The sequence below is a fragment of the Mercenaria mercenaria genome, chromosome 4 (assembly GCF_021730395.1).
Source record: "Mercenaria mercenaria strain notata chromosome 4, MADL_Memer_1, whole genome shotgun sequence".
NCBI classification, from domain to species: Eukaryota; Metazoa; Mollusca; class Bivalvia; order Venerida; family Veneridae; genus Mercenaria; species Mercenaria mercenaria.
Window position 1 is genome coordinate 5,070,740 of NC_069364.1, and position 21,574 is coordinate 5,092,313.

The 21,574-nt window shown below is 35.2% G+C and overlaps 2 protein-coding genes across 4 annotated transcripts in view; both read right to left on the reverse strand.

The window, feature by feature from the left end:
- Positions 1 to 6,657: 6,657 nt before the first annotated feature.
- LOC123553173 (uncharacterized) lies at positions 6,658 to 10,366 on the reverse strand. Its single transcript, XM_045342914.2, has one exon. The coding sequence runs from the start codon at positions 9,680 to 9,682 to the stop codon at positions 8,729 to 8,731; it is 954 nt and encodes a 317-aa protein (XP_045198849.2). The 5' UTR covers positions 9,683 to 10,366; the 3' UTR covers positions 6,658 to 8,728.
- Positions 10,367 to 14,857: 4,491 nt separating this feature from the next.
- LOC123550873 (probable cyclin-dependent serine/threonine-protein kinase DDB_G0292550) overlaps positions 14,858 to 21,574 on the reverse strand; it is a 39,372-nt gene continuing 32,655 nt past the window's right edge. For all 3 annotated transcript variants that reach the window (XM_045339329.2, XM_045339332.2, XM_045339330.2), the window contains exons 4-5: positions 20,891 to 20,968; positions 14,858 to 19,496 (exon numbers count right to left, since the gene is read on the reverse strand). In XM_045339329.2, coding sequence (XP_045195264.2) covers positions 19,003 to 19,496; positions 20,891 to 20,968 — 572 coding nt within the window. In that variant the 3' untranslated portion in view covers positions 14,858 to 19,002. The remainder of the gene's footprint in view (positions 19,497 to 20,890; positions 20,969 to 21,574) is intronic.

Below are 21,574 nucleotides of genomic sequence, written 5' to 3' on the forward strand. Positions count from 1 at the left end.
ACTTGATTGATTTAAAACCTGTTAAAAACTATGTGTGATTCTAAAATGTAGTCTTGTCCTACTAAAGGACTGTGCATGCTCTGCTTGTAATGCTTCTCCTGACAAGTTTCAAACACTCGGCCTTCGGACAACGAAAATAGTCGATAACCGTCTGTGCATGCAATATTACATATCATATTGTGAACACCTTTACAAAGGTATCTTAAATAACATTTTGGATACATTATACATATCCTAGCCATTCCTTTATTTAATAATATGTGCTATCAACCAGTCTACGCTTCAACACAGGTTTGCTGGGTTAGAGTAAAAACTTTGAAACCTCGAGGAAAAATGTGTTCGGAGCTATTTTTCAACAGTTTCTCACTTCAATTAGCCTAACTAGTGTCCCTAGAATCTGTAATAGCACAAGTAACTGCCAATTTCTACATTCAGACACGACGTATCTTTAAAAGAATCACCACGGAGAACATGAGATCCGTAGATCTGCACTCTCCCTACTGGGATATTTTTGATGTTATGCAATTAAACAATTATTGACCGGTAAAACATTCTTTCCATAAAAATTACTTAATCAGGAACTAAAAGCTACAGGAAATGCTAAATATATCTGGAATTACTATTACTGATGTCTTAACTTGGAAACACATATTGAAATTACATCTTCAAAAGCTAGTAGCACTCTCTGATTTATAAAAAATATGTACAATGTGATAACAATAATATTAAAGAAACTGCCTAAACACATACGTTCGCCCACAATTAGAATACTGTAACACCATATTGCATCCATTGCAGAAAAAAAACTTAGTATATGAGATTATTATCATCAACATCATCATCATTATTCGGGATGTATGTATTCTTCTATGTTCTAGTGTCTGCCATTTAGGTTTCAAGCATTGATGTTACGCTGCTTTGGTATGAGTAGCCAGAACATGTTTAAATCCTAATAAAGTTCTTTTACTCTGGCTGAACTCTGCCTACTCTGACTAGCCAGAGTAACCAGAGTTCTGGCTACTCTGGCTGAACTCTGCCTACTCTGGGCAGCCACAGTAACCAGAGTTCTGGCTACTATGGCTACTATAAATAGCCAATTGAAAATAGTTATGAACTTGAAACTCAGTTTTAAACATGCTATTTAAAAGGAAATAACATATTAAGTTTCAAGATCGAATTCAGCTAAGACTGAAAATGTTTTGCGAACACGGGACCTGGTTACTCTGGCTACTCTGGCTGACCAGAGTAGCCGGAACACGTTAAAACTGTGGCTACCCTGGCCAGCCAGAGTAACCAGAGTTATGACTTTTCTGGCTGAACTCTGGCTACTCTGGCTAAACTCTGGCTGAACTCTGGCTACTCTGGCTAAACTCTGGCTGAACTCTGGCTGCTCTGGCTAATTTCACGCACATGTAGATAGAGACGTTGACTAAACACCATAACTCACTCTGACGCTTTATTTTATGTAGATCAAAAAATTAAGATAACCTCTTGTCCACAAAAGAACTTCCAAACCCGTAAGGATAATTAAATGGTATCAGGACACTAAGATAAAGTGCAGTAATTAAAAACCTTAAACTATATTTGTATTATTGTTTAAAATGTGTTGCTTTTAAGAAAAAAGACAACTTTTTACTTAGTTTTGTTATATCTCAATTTTATATTTTGTATAAATTAACCTTTAACCTGCTGGTGGCAAGTGATTCTGCCTTTGCGACCAGTGCAGACCAAGATCAGCCTGCGCATCCGTGCAGTCTGATCATGGTCTGTACTGTTCGCTAATCAGTCAGTAAAAATTTTCAGTGAACACCCTTATGATTAACAAGTGGTAATGCCCAAATTGAATGATGGACCAGTCCATTTTAGAAATTCAGCAGGCTAAAGGTCAAAGGAATTCATATTTACTATAGTTTATCATCTGGCTTACGTTCAATAACGATATGTTAGTTTGGTTCCATGTGAACATGTTTAAGATGGGCATTGTATCCACGAAAAAGGGGTCTGTGGAAAGTTTTACTTGCAGAAATACAAGGTTATACAAAAAATGTATGTGAATTCTTTCATCTACGAAGTTTCCATGATACTGTCAGTACCTATGGAGAGCGTGCAACTGCAGAGGATGTATGCGTCAATCATGTAAAAAAACACATTTCTTTTGATAAGTCAGACAATTTTAAACAAATCTATAAAAATATGTTTAAAACATTTATATTTTTTGTACTGAACAAATTGAGAAATTTAAAGAATCAAAAAGAGTGGGGATTTGTTTTGTGTTTAGCGCCGTTTTGTTTTCAACAGTATTTCAGTTATATGACGGCTGGCAATTCACCTGATTCTGTACTTATACTTACCAGTTCTCTGATTCCTGATGGTATATTTCTCGATTCAAAAAACGTAATTTTACCAAAAATACATAACGTTACGCTGCAACTGATAAAACAAAACTGGAACTAAACATTGTTATTTGTCACGTCTTTTAACAGTTTAGGAACGTCGATTTCCCGCGTTTTGTTTAAATACGCTGCTATAACAAAATAGTTCTAAAATGAAAGTCGTTCGATTGATTTTATTTTTACTATTATTTCTTCATTTGGTATGCAAGAGAAAGATTCTTTCACTGACTGTAGGTGAAGATGGGAATATCCGGTTCTTGGGTAACTTTTTTTCGCGGTAACTTGGCAGAGCCTCGTTACCGCCAAATAAAAGTTACCCTCGAGGCCGGGTATTCCCATCTGCACCTACAACCGGTGAAGGATTCTTATAATTTATCTCTGCCGCGTGCTCGAACAAATGTATACTTTCCCTGCTAGGTAGGCAAGAAATTCCAATCTTACACTGAAACAATGAAATATCCTCTATGTACATCCTAAAATATAGGTGAAAATACATTGACGAAGCATACAGTAAAGGAACACAGTGAGGCACCACCTTTGAACGGTCAGTGGAAAATATCACCTCTGGGGAGTTTAAGCCACACTTCATCCGTTATCTCCACCATGTTCCAAAGGTATTTGACAGTGTAAATAAAAGATTTCCGCTTCAACCGGATCTTTGACAAACATAGTAGTAATGTAAAACACAAAATATGCACTTGTAAATCTATATAAGCCCAAAGTACAATATGCGCATGTACTCGATGTTTTTTGTTTTGTTTTGTTTTTTTTGTTTTTTGCAGAGGGCAGCCCACCATTAAGGTCTCGATGATATTGACCAGCATTGAAACAAAGAAGGTCCAAAAGCGTAGCATTCAAACATTCTTCGGACCATAACGCTAACAACAGGAATTATTGCAAAGAGAACAAAACATTATCTTGGCACTGTCAGCTGGCTGAATGTCTCCTGTAAAGAAAATCGACCATATTCTGCTTAGTATATCTTACGTTTAAAGCACTTTTCGGTAAGTGTATGCATACAAGGTTGTGGGAAAGTATTTGGCGTAACGCCGGCAGCATTATACTATTTTTTTCTTCAATATCAACATTGCATTTCAGAAGACGGAGCATTAAAAGAAGTACCATTGACAGCCCGACGAAATATGACTGAATATATATAAAAGTGAAGCAGATAAATAATGATCCCCCTGCCATTCAGTTTAGAAATGAACCACTTGCATGTAGCACAGAGAAAAAAACTGCTTGAAGTTACTATAGACAATACTTTGTCTTGGAATACACTTTTTTTTTGATAATGTATTTAAAAATGCAATTCATTACTTTACCTCTTGTCTCGCATTAAACAATTTCTTTCATAACCTATGAGAACATTGTTCTATAATACTGATATTTTACCTCATTTTGACTATTGTTGTATGGGGTAACTGTTCTTCTTCTTCTTCAAAAAAAAAATATTAAATTTCAAAAAGGGCTCAACTCTTGATAAAGGATTTGAAACTCCTTAAGATAAATTATTCCTTGAATTGGATGCTATTTCCTGACAGGGTTATCTTTCAAAAAGCTATTTTAATGTACAAAGGTCTTGATGACCTGGCTCCAATTTACCTAAGAAATACATTTACTTTATGTTCAGACATTCAAAGCAGAACTTTGAGATCATCTTCTAATTTACTCCTTTATCCTCCGACACCTTACACTGAATTATTCAGAAAGTCCTTTATGTATTCCGGCACCACTGCTTGGAATGCTCTACCAAATTACAACAGCATCTTCTGTTAGTCAATTGAAGTCATTATATGTGAAGTGGAGCAAGTCATAAATCTAATTCTATACTATGATGCTTGTATATTCCCTACAACTACATGTCTGTTGAACCTTATTGTTCAGCAGTCATGGATATATGTAAATATATTTATATGTATATATTTTAGTTATATGTGGGCCTCATGGAAGATTGACTTTGTCAAATGAGTTTTTCCTCTTTAAATAAAGACTTTATTATTTTTATTATTATTTTTATTCTTATTATTATCATTATGTGCCACTGAAAACCAATAACGGCGACTCCTCGACTGTTAGTAATCTAAATTGGAGGATAGACCAAGGTACAGGAGACGCTCCAACTCCAGATGTTTCCCTGGTTTTTTAGCGTGCCACGTGTAATACAGGCGTAAACAGGACTCTTGTGACAATGTTAGTAATTTTTCGTTGGGAGGACCGAGTGCTCAACTCACGACCACTAGTTTCGTAATCAGGCAGTGTTGCCACTGCACCACAACCTCCGCTCTAAGTTGACCTCTGTTTGTTTGTATATAAGTTCTGTATAGCCGCCACCGGTAACTCCTCCAGAAGGCTCCAGAAGGAATTATAACAATATTAGTAATGACAATAATAATAATAACAGCCTTTTTGTAAACAGTCATGACCGCACCCCTCCCCTTGAGGTCATTTTACCCCTATTGCCAATACCAGTGCTTAAAAGCAACTGGTACCCCGAGACGAGCTGCATATAGAGGTTCAAACCCCACGGTTAATGATGCCATCATATACTATTTAAGAAAAAAATACTACACACTACCCTACACATAGAGACCTACCAACAAGTGCGTTTATTAAACAAACCATGGAGATATAAATGTTGAAATGTAAAACCTTTTACAAAAATTTAAGAACTATCACCTGCTGTTTTCGCATGGTAAACAGTTATCAGAAATTTAAAACAATGCCGCGAAATCTCTAAAATACAATGTCTTAAGATTTTTTTGAATGTGTCAAGTGAATTACTTTTGCGTAGTTCTAACGGCAGTTCATTCCAAAGTTTTGGACCAATAGCTAGTACAGAAACTTCTATCATTGAATTTTTGCACTTGCTGTATGGAACAACATAACGACATTCAGAATTTTCAGACGACCTCAAACCTTGTCTACTAGGAATATACTCTGTTAGCAATTCTGTTCAGTACAGAGGTACTCTGCCAGTGTGACAGCTATACATGAAAGAAAGTATCTTGAACTCAATTCTGGCTTTCACCGGCACCCAATGTAAGTGGTACAATGCTTGTTTTGAACTGTCAAATTTCCTCATGTTAAGGACAAGTTTTGCGCACATGTTTTGAATACGTTGCATTTTACGCACCTCACGGTTAGCTACACCATACAGCATGACATTGCAATAATCCAGATGTGAAATAACTTGAGACAAAACTAAAATTTCAGAAGCTTTCCTGGTTCTTTAGCGTGCCAGGTGTAAAGCACCCATACACGGGACTCTTATCCCAATGTTAGTAATTTTAGCTGGAGGAGCGGGGGCTCGAACTCACGATGGTTTCTTCCAGGTTTCGTAGTCAGATAGTCTTACCACTGGACCACTGCGTCCGCTCTTAAGTTGACCTCTGTCAGCAGTACTCGAATTTACACCCTAGTGGTCTTGGGCTTTTTTAAGAATTGTTCTAATTACAACGAGAACCTGCTCTAACGTTCGACTACCAATGTGTAGTTAAGGATATTAGGGTCAAGTAGTGATAAACCCAAGTCAACACTCTTACTATTGATCGAAATTCAGCTATAAATGTATCAAGGAACCATCTGTGCTTATATTATTCCGGCCCAACCAGACGGCACGGTATTACGATAGGATTTTTCTTTAAAAACAACGGAAAAAGCAGAAGCTTCGAATCCCACGGAGGCTGTTTTCACCTTGCTTTCTGTGCGAGCAGTTGAAAATGCATTAACAAGCTGAGAACCAGCTGTTACTATATAAACCCAAAGAGATTTCTTGAATTGAAGTTGTTTCCTTTTTGCGTAATTGGTCGATGGTACATCAGTATATGTACTTCGCAGATATTTCAGTCTCAGTTATGTTGAACATTATCATAATAAACTGGCTGATGACAAGTTTTTACAGAGCTAACCCTGTCACGATATTAATTAACACAGCCAAAATAAAAACTGTTCTGACCTTTCGGGTATGTCACAGTGTGCGAATTGACTTGGTATGAGCGGGACACAACTTCTCACGTCTCTGGCACACCTTAAATTTCTTTACGGTCTATACTTGGAGATTGGAAGAATAAAATTATGATAAAATCTAACCTACATTTTGCAAAATATGTAAAAAGAACTTATAATCAGGTAGATCTAACTTCAAAATTTGGCTGTATTTAAAGACTAATATATCTTTTATTTAACAAACAGTAATGACACAATACGTACAACTATATCTACTGTGATAAGGTCTTGAGATAAGATAAAAATGTATAACGACTGCAAAAAAGAAAAATTTAATGAAATAAATGTAATATAAAACAATTATAATCAGACCGGAAGCTGATAAAAATATTATCAGAGCAACTATCATAATTATAATTATAACATTAAAAGTCCTCAAATAAATCTTGGAAACAAAAAAAAAGGGTAAAGGCGACGTTCATCAAATATGCATTTATATCCGCCTTTTTCCCTTAATGTGTTCTCAAATCATTCAAGGCAGCGAACGAATTTTCAAAATATGCTTAAAAAGGAGAATGTTATGGACATTTCAACTTTTGCCAATATGAAAGCTTTTTTATCTCCATAATAGTGAGAACGAAAATGGAGAATTTAACTCTTTTTTTATGTATTACTTAATTCTGAAGAACAAAACAATGTTTTGGTTGTTTCTAGAATGTAAGAAACGGTCACTAATTTCATCATAAACGTAAGACACTGTGTAATAGTTACTCTTTTTGAAAGATTATTTCCAAAATAGATAATTCGACAGTATATTAAGTAAAATGGCTGACCACATTGTCAGGTATTTTCTTAAATTCTTTCTCAGTAGTTCACCTATTTACAAATTTCTATAAAGGTGGTTAATCAGATTTTGGCCAAGAAATAGATTTGTTTGAAACTTTAAAATCTGATTATTTACATTAAGTTATTTTCACTGAGTACTTTTATACTCGTCAGAATTTCATTGGAGTTTTTTTTAAATTTTGACTTTCCTGAACCAAGAGTTATTTTAGCATAAGTATGAATTTGATAAAGATACTTGACATAAGGAATAATATGAATGTAAGAACTATATTGTATTGTATTTGTCAACGATATGCATTGACAATAATATAATAAAATACTAAATAATGATTACTTGGCCAAAATTGTATTGTGAAAGTATCATAACATCCCTTTGCCTATCTTGGTTGCTCAACAAGATATACTGGAAATAAAAGAATTAAAAAGCTACTCGCAGTTTTAAAACTTGTCTTTTGGTTTCGATTGTTGAAATGTTCTAATGTCTATAAAATGGAAATGTAAAACAAGAAATTATATGGAAAATCAAAAGAAATACTCCAATGTATTCATATATTTTTATATTAAAAGGCAGTAATAAAGCAGGTATCAAGCGCTATGTTATGGGTCTTATTTCCTTGAATAAATTGGAAAATGTCATAAAATGTTGTTTCAATGTGACTGGTCACCTTTAAGCGTAATAAATATTTACCCTTCAAAATTCGAAAGATAATTCGAATGGTTAATCAACATGTCATGAACTATTCAACTATTCAAGCTGTGCAATATTACAAGTAACACAAAAATACATTTTTCCGTTGTTAGCTCAAATAAATCTTATTACAAGATAATCCATTGATTCGATTAGTACCAAAAAGTACATTAGCTATGCAAGTTGGAGTATTGGCATACTTTTTCAATAAGCGTCTAAGGTGTGAGAATTTTCACCGAGTTTCGACTGCAAAGTGTCTATATAGTATTGTGTTTATGTATCTGAGGTTTGTTTCTGCGGTCGGGCTTATGTTTTCCTAGGTTGGTCAACCTGGCTTTTATAGTTCATTACCTCAGAAAGAAATAACAAAACACATACACATATATATGACAAAAAAGAAATGAAATACAGATTCTTGCACGGTGCCCTTTCGCATTTTCCCCTCTCCAATTATTATTTCTTGTTACTCTCTTTTTGTTCTTTCGTTTATCGTTTTTATTGTTCTGTTGTTTTTATTGTCATTCCGTATGACGTATTTGCAGTCAAACAGAACACTAAACACTGACTAATATACAGGCTTGAAACCTATTTACAAATGCACATTCACATCAGTAAATTACAAAATACAACAAGAAAATTATATGAATGCCTATATACACATCTAACATCACAGATCAAGTTTCGAAAGCTCTAGGTAAAACACAAGATTTTTGTAACCAACAAGATCACAATAGTAAGGTTGTAACTACGATTTCAATAACTAACTGTGGGCAGACTTTATTAAAGCCGCTAAAATGCGTTCATCGGGTGAAGTAGGCATGATTTAAGCTGTTCATACTAATCACGCACCTCTTCAAGACGCGTCAGCGGTTACTTCGTGTACAGAATTAGGTGGTGGTGAATGCCCACTCGTCAGTTGTAACTGTGAGAGTTCGTGACCATAATTTGTCAGACCCACTGGTGGAACAGTTTGGTTCAAATGAATTGTCCCGCTTCGCGTTGTATCAATGGTCAACTGGGTTCTTGTCCGATGTCCTAAAGTAACACGTGATGTAGAGAAACACATCTCGGATCTATCGAGGCGTTCCGACTGAATTCCAGTATTGTATCTTTCTAGAGTTGGTAACACAAGTGGCGCCAGATCCGGTCTCGGGCTTGTATAGTGGTCCAATTGAATAGGACCATTTATTTGTTGCCTTTGAGCGAGGCCTGCTCGAAGATTCATGGCTTGTGAATCTGATACTGATGATTTCGGAACTATCTGAGCAGTTGGTTGAGATAACTTTGGAAAGCTGGTTTTTTGTCTCAGAAAGTCAAACTTCGTCTGCTGGCGCATAATGCGTCTTGCAGGAAACTGTCTATAATTTTTCTCGAATAACGGTCGGGAAGCGTCATCATCCGTGGGTGACATGCTGTTTCCGGTTTCTGCAGCTTCTGTTGGTATTTTTCTTGGTTGTGAACCCATGAATGTTGTAGAATAAAATGTCATTTCTTTGGTTGGTTTATCAATCGTGTAAATTGTCTTTTTGGCTGATAATTTGTTACTTAAGTCCGTTATTTCTTGAGCTCGACACCTCTCGGATATGTCATTTAAAATACGCTGGTGCTTTCCGAGACGTCTGCGTTCAAAGCTGTTCGAAAGTTCCATAACGGCGACCTTTTCCGGCGTCGGAAGCCGTCGGCCGTCACGATACTGATTCAGATACACTGGCATGACACGTGTCGCCTCCCTGTCAATGGAGAAATGGGGTGGCGGAGGTGGCGATGTAATGTCGCCGTAGAAATTCTGAGCCTGAAATAGCCGCATTTTTACTTTCCGTTTATTGCAACCTGCACGGTGATCACGGGTGTTATTTTTTTACAAATTAACATAAAGTCATAAGTGAAATGTTTCCATTGACTTTTACTTTCTAAATGACACATTCTTCATTTTTATTCTTTCCATCCCTTTGAATGTTTTCCATATTATTTTCGCATTACCTGAGGAATACTATTAAATATCCGAAACTTCCCTTTTCACTTTGTGTACTCTAACTGCTGCTATTGTTTTCGACGATCCGAATTTTATGAGTTAAAAATACAATCTAAATTATCTATTGTGTACTCGTTGCATTATCGTTTGCTTATATATTTTAAGATTGTGCTTTAAAGTAATAATCCGCCGTTAATCCACACATGCTGTAATCTCCATACAGAATTGGATACATATTTTAATAGGATTTTTCAGATTTAAAGCACTTTTCATACATGCCACAAGAAAAGAAAACATGTATTGAATAATGTTGACTTTAATCGTGAAAATTGTTAATTTCTCATCTTTTTAGACGAAATTTTAGTTTCATATAATATAATACTGTTACATAGTTAAATAATGTCATGTAAATTTGTAAAAGATTATAAACACTTATGTAGTACGGTAAGCCGACATTTGTTCATTTAAAGGCCACCTGTACATATTTTACAATAGAATTTTACCGACAGATATAACAAAACCTTTATTAAATGGTATTCTTTCGATAAATCTTTTTGGCATTTAGATAAGCCGTCGCAAAAACCAATTCAGAAGTAACTACGTAAAATACAATAACAAGATATTCATTTAATCTCAGATCTAAAGAAGCACGTCTCGTCAAATAATACAAGTAATTTGCATTAATGCATCAAATAACTTTCAGTTTAATTGAGGAGCGATATTTAGTGGACAGTTATTTTTCCGGAATCCTTGTTTTAGGTACGGTGTTCCGTTTGGACTCCCTATGAACGCGTAGCGCGAAGGTACGATGGTACGATGTCAAAGTGCAACAGTACGATGATAAAGTACAACAATACGATGGCGATAACACGACAGTACGATGGCCAAGCGCGACAGTACAATGGTGGCAGTCCATACTGAGGAGACATGTTATGAATGGAAGAAAGAAGTATTCAATCATATAAGCTTAACATTTTCTATGGCTTATAATTTTCAGATAACCTTTGTCCCAAGTGTGATTCTTCCACAGCCAAATACGTTACAACACAATTTCTTAAGACAACAAAAATCCATTTTTTATTGTGCCAATGAAAAAAAATTTAAATCGAACTTGCTGAAATCAACATGTGATGACAATACAATCCAAGAAAACAAAATTTACAATCATTAGAACTTTGGGAGACATTTAGGAGACTGAATGAAAATTGAGCCGCACCATGAGAAAACGAACATAGTGGCTTTGCGACCAGCATGGATCCAGACCAGCCTGCGCATCCGCGCAGTCTGGTCAGGATCCATGCTGTTCGCTTTCAAAGCCTATTGCAATTAGAGAAACCGTTAGCGAACAGCATGGATCCAGACCAGACTGCCACTATATTGGTTTTCTCATGGTGCGGCTCAAATATATGATACAATTCTGCATGTCCCTGTAGAGAAGTTCTTAAGAACGTCAAAAATGTATTTAACCTATAATGAAAAGCACACTTGAAACGGTTGCTTTAAACCCACTTGCTTGCTTTTTTCACGGCTAACACCTCCTGTCAACACTGAATAACTTACCGGGTGCTGTTGAAGATTTCATTGTATACTTGATAAGAGCTGATTAATTGAACAAGAACGATGACAAGCACTTAAATGTTTCTACTTTTCAAATAAAAAATAAAAAAAAACATTGGACAAAGAATTAAGGTAATCTAGTGTTACCGTGGTACATTGGAAAATGCAACCTGTCAAACACACAAACGCCGGTAATAAATATGAGAACATAGGCTTTATTTTCAATTTTGTAACAAGTAAATAAATAGATTAATGCGTTATAGGTTTGTATTTTGTATTTGTATTGGCGTTTCAAGACGACGGGACAATTTTTCTTCGTTCATAAAGACTTCTGTCGCGTTGAAGTTTAAGAGCTATTTTTAATCTCTGATATAATGTCCGGCGAATCATCCGCTTTCCATGTTAGATAAATGTGTGCCTCATTTTATTTACGACAATGTATATACATGTATAAGACTTTAATATTTATGGATGGTGAGAAAGTGAAGCTATTACAGGTCATCCATTCATCATACATTTACTACCAGACAATCATCTACACGGACAGAAGACACGCAACGGCTATGATATAATAACCCAAGAAAAGTGGAGTTAAAATAAAAACGTCAGAGAGTCTTCTGTTTTTCTTGTAAACTTAGCATTTGTGACATACGAATACCAGCTTTGTTTCGTACATATATCCGCGTTGTTATCTGTATATTTTGTTTTGTTTTTGTTTTACACCGTTAGAGAGAGAAAGATATGAAACTATTCCGAGGCCGAGCCGAGGTACCATTCCGGGCATTTCTTCACCCATGCACTGGTACCGGATAGAATCAGCGGCAGTTTGTAAGGTACAAGTGTAACTCTTTGAATTAGACTTTTATGTACCAGAATAGAAGATATAGTGCAGCGTGTAGTAGATGAATAATGCTTGCATGTATAATCCAGACTGCAGTGCTACGGTTTTTTTGTTGTTGTTGTTGTTGTTGTTTATTTTGTGTGTGTTTTTTTTAATTATTTGTGAGCCCAGTACCTCGAAAGCTGAACACACGATTTGAAAGTCGAAACCACGATCTTGGCAGTCGAAATCACGAAAGTGACAACTCAAAAGCTGAAATCACGAAGCTACGATTACGAAAACGCTACATAAACATGCGTTTTCACCATCGTGGTTTCAGGTTTTTATCATTATGGTTTCGCAATCCCCCTTGTTTTATTTTTTCTTTTTTTTTTTCGACTTTTATCATCGTGGTTTAGACTTTCGAGTTCGACTACTGTAGATTGTGGTTCTGGCTTTCAGCATCGCGCCCATGATTTCGACAATCTACGTTCATGTTTTCTTGACTAGCCACTAGAATGTTAACAAAGAACTTCTCACAAATGTTCAGGTTTTTGTAAGTTTTCTTTTATGTTATGAAATAGTGACAAATGCAAGTCTATTTTACAAATTTTCTTAAATAAATGATTATTAGACCTAGGATATAGACTGACTAGTCTAGGAGCCAGAATGTGATTTCGACAGTCATTATGGATTCGATCATTGTATCCAAACTGAATTTTTTCTCTTGTGATTCAGCCCAAATTATGTCACTTGTCTCAGACGAATAGCTAATGAAATGCCGGTAGTTCTTCAATATTCGACCTTATAGACTGTCATGAAGTCTTCATTTGTCATAAACAAGGGAGTGAAACATAAATCATCTGATTTCTTACTTTATCATATTAGTCTCCCTTCGAACATTCTAGATTCACAATATCAAAAGCATTACAGCATTACGACCTAATGCATACAGGCATTTGCGCGATTTCAAGTTATTGACCGTACAGATCCACAAAACAGTAAAATACCTAAACTAATTTTGAAGGCCTTTCTCTAGAACACTCTGCAGTAGTTTTCAGTCTTGTGTAAACAGCTGAATACAAAAATCAGCATACATCCATAAAGCTTAGAAGGTTCAGTAAGCATTCTGAAGTTATAGATCAAAACCGTTTTTAAGTATTAAGGTCACAGACTCTTTGATTCTGACCTAATGTCCCTAAAACTGACATGTTTGGTCATTTACTAACCATATGCAAGCATCCTTGAAGTTTCTCAACCACAGGACTAAGCAGTCTCAACGTTTTTACCGGTAATAATTGTCAGCCTCAAGGTCACCTTGACCTTGACCTTTAACAAACTGATAACATACGCATTAGGGGCCTTCAAATGGTCACAGGCAATCATCCCATGAATTCCGAACGTTGTAGGCTTAGGTAACCCAGTTACTGATTAGTTTAGGTCACTGTGACCTTGACCTTTGTCATACTGATCCCCAAAGCACCAGAGGCCATATACTGACTACAGTCAACCATCCTATGAAGCTGAAGTAAATATATGCCAAAGCTTTCCCCAGTACATGAATGGAAACCTCTGTGTCGATGGGCACTCTGACAATGACCTTTGAAGTACTTGTCAGCAAAACAATAGTAAAGCAATCTTATGTCTATAGTCCACTTTGCTTACTAGGCTAAGTGAATGGAAATCTATCCCAGATGTGTGTCTGCATTTGTGCAGAGAGACAATACAAAACAGCAGAGAGACAATACAAAACAAAGTGCGAAGCTGTTTACTTGAAGCATATTTAAAACAATTTTTGTTCTTTGTCAACAGCAAGATTTCATTTAAAGCAGCATGCCTCCAGATTTGGCTAAAAAATAATCTTTCTTTCAAACTGAAGTTTGATCACATTATGAACATTAGAGTATGATTTTTTGTTTCTAACATATTTTAAAAGTTCCAAATCAAGAAAAAAAGATGACCGCATCGGGAATCGAACCCCGGACCGCCGCGGCAATAAAGACATTTTCCCGTCGTCGTAACCAATAGCGCTATAGCTGAAGTAGTGGATAATGACTCCAAAATATAGATATTTATAATCAGGACAGTTTACCTGGAGTAAAAGCGTGACAAACGCTTTTCAATTTTCATCATAAAAAGTAGTAAAAACAGCAAATTCTCAAGTGTTTCCGTAACATAAAGTTTGTCAGTAATTAAGTTTTAAAGCCTTCTTAAGAAATATAGCATTTATTTCAAGATATCTAAAAAATATATTTTTTTTGTTGTCGAACGTTCTGGAGGCATGCTGCTTTAAGGTAGGTCTGTGCATTAGGTTCAAATTTTTTTCTGTGATGTAGAATTTGATTGAACCCCGATTTTTTAAAACAATATACTTAGAAGTCTTTGGGAAAATCACAACTTGAATTATTACCATATTTATCGTTAGAAAGGTAGTGATAGTGCCATTGTAGTAAATTTACTCACAGGTTGCAATTACTTCATAAAATGATTTTCATTTCCATACGCCGAATTCAGGCTTTATTCTATGTTTTCCAGATAAATGACATTACGCCATTAATGTCGTAATGTCCGGTTTATCAAATGTGCAAAACCACCTTAAGGCAAGAAGCTGAAACAATACACAGTAAAACTCATTTCCAATATTGAAAGATGAAATTTTATTTTTATCATCTCTGTGTCTATAAATGCATTTTTAACAAGTATGAAATAAAATAATGTGTCATTATTAAGTCTATGACAAGTGACATTTTACAATAACATTTGACAACAATAACAACAGCTGTATGTAAAACACATATGCCCCATATACCAGCCTTACAGAGATCACTGGGTGTGCAATTTTCAATCTCTAGTATGACAAGAAGATGGTGTTTGACCAAATGACAACAAAACAACAGGTCATCTACTGACAATAACTTATCACCCACTGAATTTGAAAATTGTAAGCCATTCTACTGTTATTGATAGAAAAATGATCATTTGCCTTGACCTTCGACCTACTGACCCAAAAAACACCAGGGGTCATCTACTGAGCACAGGTAATCCTCTTTCAAACCTATACAGCTGTAGGCCCAAGTGTGTTTTATCAATTTATCTTGAACACAGATGGACAAACTAATGTACCAACCAACTGACCAGCATGAGCAATGTAACCCTCTTCTTTGAAGGAGGTCATAAAACAAATAAATATTACACAGTCAATAAATGCAGTAACTGTATACGTGTATATATAAATCTCGACAAAAGATTAAATAGATCACAGATGTGCAATTAAGGAAAAACATAACTATGTGACTGGAGTGCTGTAGGTGTCCTGGAAATTACATCCTGGAAAGGGCAAAGTATGGTCTTTTTTGTTTGACAATAAAGGATCCCAACTGCAAAACTTTTAAGTTTTCTTTGATACAAACAAAACAGGATGTCATACACTGTAACTAAACAGGATTTTATGGTTATAGTAAACGATGAATGGAATAATGCATGGAAAAATAACTTCAAAACAATACATTTTAACACTTATTCCTTTAGAGTATAAAACTATGAAAAGTTGCTGGTTACTTTGCAACTGTCGGACCCCAGCTACGACTAACATTCCTAATTCAAACTTTCAAACAAAAATTCCACATCGCTACTAAATAGAGATCAGTGGTTATCACGTTAAGCTGATCTAAAGCAATAGTTTGTCACTGGTGTAATGTTAAAATCATTTTAGAAATATTTGCTGAAAAAAAAAACAACTTCTTGAAGATATAAGATCATGAGAATGTACTAGAAATGAGGTGAGAATGATGGCATTAAATATTAGGTATGTCCATAGCTTATGTGCCATTATGACCAAAGTTCAAGTCAGATAATCAGAAATAAGGTACTTTTCATATATCCCATAAGCATTAAACTTTTATTAAAAAAATAAAATAAAATAAACACAAGCAACCTTTTGAATGTGCCCTACTTTCACATGATAAAATAATCATGTTTAAAACTCAATTTATCAAAAACTTTGGTTTATTCAGATACAATTTGGGACTGACCTATGAAAGCCTGATTCCTAACAATAATCTTTTATCACAATGAAACAGTCATACAATTGCACTTATAACAGGAAATATTATGAAATATGCACAGTACATAAATGTATTTTTCATCAAGGTGACCGTTAAACCTTAAAATTGTCTCCCTTCACAAAAGCTTTTATAAATCAACTTTTTTTATAGCACAACTTTTGCAACTCCTAGGGATAGGTTAGTACCCCAGGCTGATATGCCGAGGGCACAAATGTATCCAAAGGGATTTCACAAATGCTGTATATGAACTAAATATGTGATTATATACTCTTCTAGCAAAAACAATGTGCAAAATTCTACGTAGTAAATAAAGGTGTTTTACCAGCATGTCAGAGGTAAAATCTCTCTCAAAACATGTTTACTGTCCTATTAAACCCTGCTCCCTTTCCCCAATCCCCCAGCTGAAAATGACAAAAACAGCTACCTACTATAATAGTTTATCAAAGCTCTTTAATTAAAGTCTAAATTCTTGGATGTTTTCCAAAGAAACAATGCTGACCCCAAAATATGGTTTTCAACTTATAACCTAGACAGACTTGAGGATGACTGCACTAACCCTAATGTTTTCTGTTGAAGTAGATACACATATTTTCAAAAAAATATTTTCTTTGAAAAAAAATATCTTTCAGCATAAAATTTGTTTCTGTTAGTAAAAAATACATCTGTCCTCTCAATACTTGCATATACCCAATAAAGCTTAAACCAGTACAAATTTATGCACACTAAAAAGCTTATACCCAGCCTCCCTGGTCCCAGTACCCAATAAAACTTATACCCAGTACAAGCTTACACCAAGTAAAAGCTACTCTTTTATCACAGTGTGTTTATAATAACCTAAAGCATAGATTAAGCCACAATGTACTCTAAAATCATTATTACAAGAAATGAAAGAGCAAAACTTCAAAACTGACATATTCAAAACATTTACACTACTACAACAGTATACCAGTACATAGAATATCTCCCAGTTAAGTTTTATATAATGCAGGGGAGGGAATAAATGCAGTTAAAAGGTTTATACTTAAACATTTATTTCTTTCCCTTCAGTTTTGGGATCATGTCTAAAAAAATGTGTGTATAATATTTTTTCTTTAACTTCAGATTGCACAACTTAAATCATTCTTTTTTATTTAATGCATTGCAAAATAAAGAAAGATCAAAGTTACAAACAAAATTTTCTATGTGTGCATGTTCTGCAAACATTTTGGCAATTAGCAAGGCAAGATCAACTTCACTGTACAATTAATAAATCCAGTCTATAACAAATTTCAAAGTCACATTTTCTAAGACAGACACAGGGACCTGCCTTAAATACCTTTAACTTAGGCATTTGGTACTTTATTAAATAACAGTTGCAATATTTATTGGTTCACTAATATAATACAGGCAACCAATGCAACTCACAAACACCCTTTGTTGCTCACCTCACCTTGACCTTTTCACCTTGCTTGGAAAACTAATGAGAATAATTTCTAAAGGATATTCTTTTTTTAGCTGTGGTGTCTTTAAATGCAGTCAAGCAGAAACATCTGAAGAAGCTTTAAAAAGATCCATCAAAATTTAATGATGCTTTTAAGTAAAGTCTGATACAATTTCTACAGAGCCAGTCAACTTCAGACATCATTTTCTACCATCATTTGTTTTTTGGTGCCATTTCATGGTATTTCTCACTTTACACTGTGAGTTTTCACCATATACAATGTATTTCACAACATTTTTGTTTCTAAACATAACAGCTGGTCACATATTGTCAATCTTTGAAAGCATGCCAAACTGGTCTTAAAAGCTACAATTTCACTGGCTGTCAATAACTAGCAATGCAATCAGAATATTCGTTTTTAACAAATTAAGAAAATCAACATTTATCTTGTTCCTCTGAAACTGCGCAGTTCTTCAGTAATTCTGCAAATAGTCAATCCCAAACAGTTTCACATGGTTGTTTGTTCGACCAAAATCAAACATTATAATCAGCTATCTCAGTAAAGAGAAAGCGAACCTGCTAGGAAATTTACTAAAAATGGACAGCTTCCATCTTTGATGTTAAATAAACAAACAACTTACTTTTATTTTACTCCTCGGAAAAATAACAAGGTAAATTCAGAACCGGCCTTACCCCACTCTGAATATCTCAACAAAATAATACGATGTGGGAAAATGACCTCTAGGTACTCAGGAAAATCCAAACTTCTGGAATATACTGAAAACTTTGGCCCATGTGAAAGTTGTTTTGTATCTTAAGCTCTGATGATCCCTTAAATGCATTCAAGTGAAACTTTTTGAACAAACTTGAAAGCGGTCCATACCAGCATGCTACAGACTAAGATTCAGAAGTTTCATAGAAGATTTTTAAGTAAGACTGTGAACGGACCATCCAGCTATACTTACAAATCTCTCTAAACCCTTGGTTCAGACGAGCTACAATCAGTTGAAAACATTTACCAGAATATCTTACAGAAATTATCACAGGCTCTACAATATAAATATATCTACTGACTACAAAATCATGACAAAAAGTAAATAAGATCCAATCTATAACATATACATGTGTATATAGCTCACTTTATTTCACTTAATCTTCAACATGAACACTGTTTTATGTTCTCTCCTTTCAATCAGATGGTTATTGCAATCTTATACAACTTATACAACCACTAGATAAGTACTAAATGCAGTTAAATGAAAGCACTTAAACAAGTCACATTTCCAAAAAACCTCTACCAGAATGACTTATTTTGCCTTCCTGATGAACCACTTTCAAATGAAGACCTTGAATTCACATTAAACAGACCATTCTGTGATGGGTTCTTCTGTGCAGATGAACTGAATAAACTGTTTCTCTGGGTGGGGTTATATGAATTACTTGCACCAGGAGATGATGATGACACAAGAGACTTATTGTAAACAGAGCTGTTGTTATTATTAGTGGATGCAAAACTGTCTGTGCTTTCACTACTGAAGATGTTCCCACTCCCTTGTTTGTTGAAGTTACCACCCCTGAATGCATTTAAATTCCCAGAAGTCATTTCACTTCCTGTTTTTGAACCAAAATGGCTGCCCCCAGTTTGTGGATAAACTCCAGTGCTTGAAACAGAAGTGTTCCTTGGTGAAACAGATTTGTCTGATGGATTTTGAAGGTCATTGCCATAGGCATAGCTAAATGGTCTACGTGATGTCTGGCTTCCTACACCCCATGTCTTACCTCCTGTATCTGTGGAGATAAACTAAAAATAATATTTATAACAGTTAATACATACCACTTCATACTACTAAGATAACATTTCGACATACAAGACATGTCTGTTGACAGCACGCTCGACTTTTCGAAGAATTGATGGAAGTATGGCACCAAAATATTACCAGAGATTTTAGACAAAAGAAGAAAAATAGATAAGACAAACAATGTACCTGTATTTGTGGATTTGGATAAGTCTAACTATATGGCACAATGATGGTAAGCAAGTGTTCAAAGTTTAAAAGCCATTTATCGAACAGTTTAGACAAAATATGGAATGGCATGCGAAATTTAACTAATTCTCCTATGTCAAAAAAGGGCCACAACTGAGCTAAAGTCCTTGTCCTAGTTATGTCGTCTTGCCTACATATGTAGACTATGATGGTAAAGAAGTGGTCAATGTTTCAAGGCCATATGACAAAACAGTTTAGGCAGAATAATATGGGCTGGTAAGAAAAAATTAACTGATTTCCAAGTCCAAAAAGGGCCAGAAATCAGCCAAAATACTCAACAGAGTTATGTACTCTTGCCTACAGATGGAGGTCATGATGATAAACAAGTGTTTAAAGTTTCAACACCACATTTTAAATAGCTTTGACAAAATGTGGACTTGTACGAAAACTGAGTCCAAATAGGGCCATAATTCAGCCAAAATAGCTGACAGACATATGTACTCTTGCCTACAGATGGAAATTATGATGACAAACATGTGTTCAAAGTTTCAAAGCCACATGTCAAATCCTTCTGCCAAAACGTGGACTTGTACAAAAATTGTACCAATTTCCAAGTCCAAAAAGGGCCATAATTCAGCCAAAATAGTTGACAGAGTTATATACTCTTGCCTACAGATAAAGAATGTTATAATTAACAAGTGATAAATGTTTCAAAGCCATATGTCAAACAGTTTACACAAAATATGAACTGGTACGAAAAACTTAACCAAGATTTTTAAGTTAAAAGGGGCCATAATTCAGCCAAAATCTTTGATGGAGTTATGTACTCTTGCCTAAAACTGGACATGGTGATGGTAAACAAGAGTTGAAAGTTTCAAAGCTTTATTCAAGTTTTCTCAAAATGCGAACTGGTACGAAAAACTTAAACAAGGTGTGACGCCAACGCCGTGGTGAGTAGGACAGCACTACCTATTCTTCGAACAATCGAGCTAAAAATCAGTAAAACCTTAAAATGTTGTTTTAAGCAACTATATACCGAAAAAATAACTTCTTGAAACAGGTATGCTCAAACATGAACAAAGATTAAAGGCACTAACCTCCAGATTTTAGCCAAAAAATTATTTTTCTTTAAAACAGAAGTTTGGTTGTATAATGAACATTAGAATAATGTGTTTTTGTAATAAAGCAAAGCTTAACCTGAATTTCCTAGGGTTCCAGAATTATCATTCCTTGCTGTTGATGAACCTCCAAACGAGGGACCAAACTCATCTTTATCTGAAATACACAGTGCTATAATAAATGGAACAAAAACAAACCATGACCATATGGGTTCCACAGTATATTATTATTTCTCAGTGATAGCTCATGTACAGGTCCTACAGTGAATGATTCTTTCTCTATGTTAGCTCACACATGGGTCCTACAGTGAATGATTCTATGTTATCTCACACATGGGTCCTACAGTGAATGATTCTTTCTCTATGTTAGCTCACACATGGGTCCTACAGTGAATGATTCTTTCTCTGTGGGTCCTACAGTGAATAATTCTTTCTCTATGTTAGCTCACACATGGGTCCTACAGTGAATGATTCTTTCTCTATGTTAGCTCACACATGGGTCCTACAGTGAATGATTCTTTCTCTATGTTAGCTCACACATGGGTCCTACAGTGAATGATTCTTTCTCTATGTTAGCTCACACATGGGTTCTTCAGTGAATGATTCTTTCTCTATGTTAGCTCACACATGGGTCTTACAGTGAATGATTCTTTATGTTAGCTCACACATTGGTCTTACAGTGAATGTTTCTTTCTCTATGTTAGCTCACACATGGGTCCTACAGTGAATGATTCTTTCTCTATGTTAGCTCACACATGGGTCC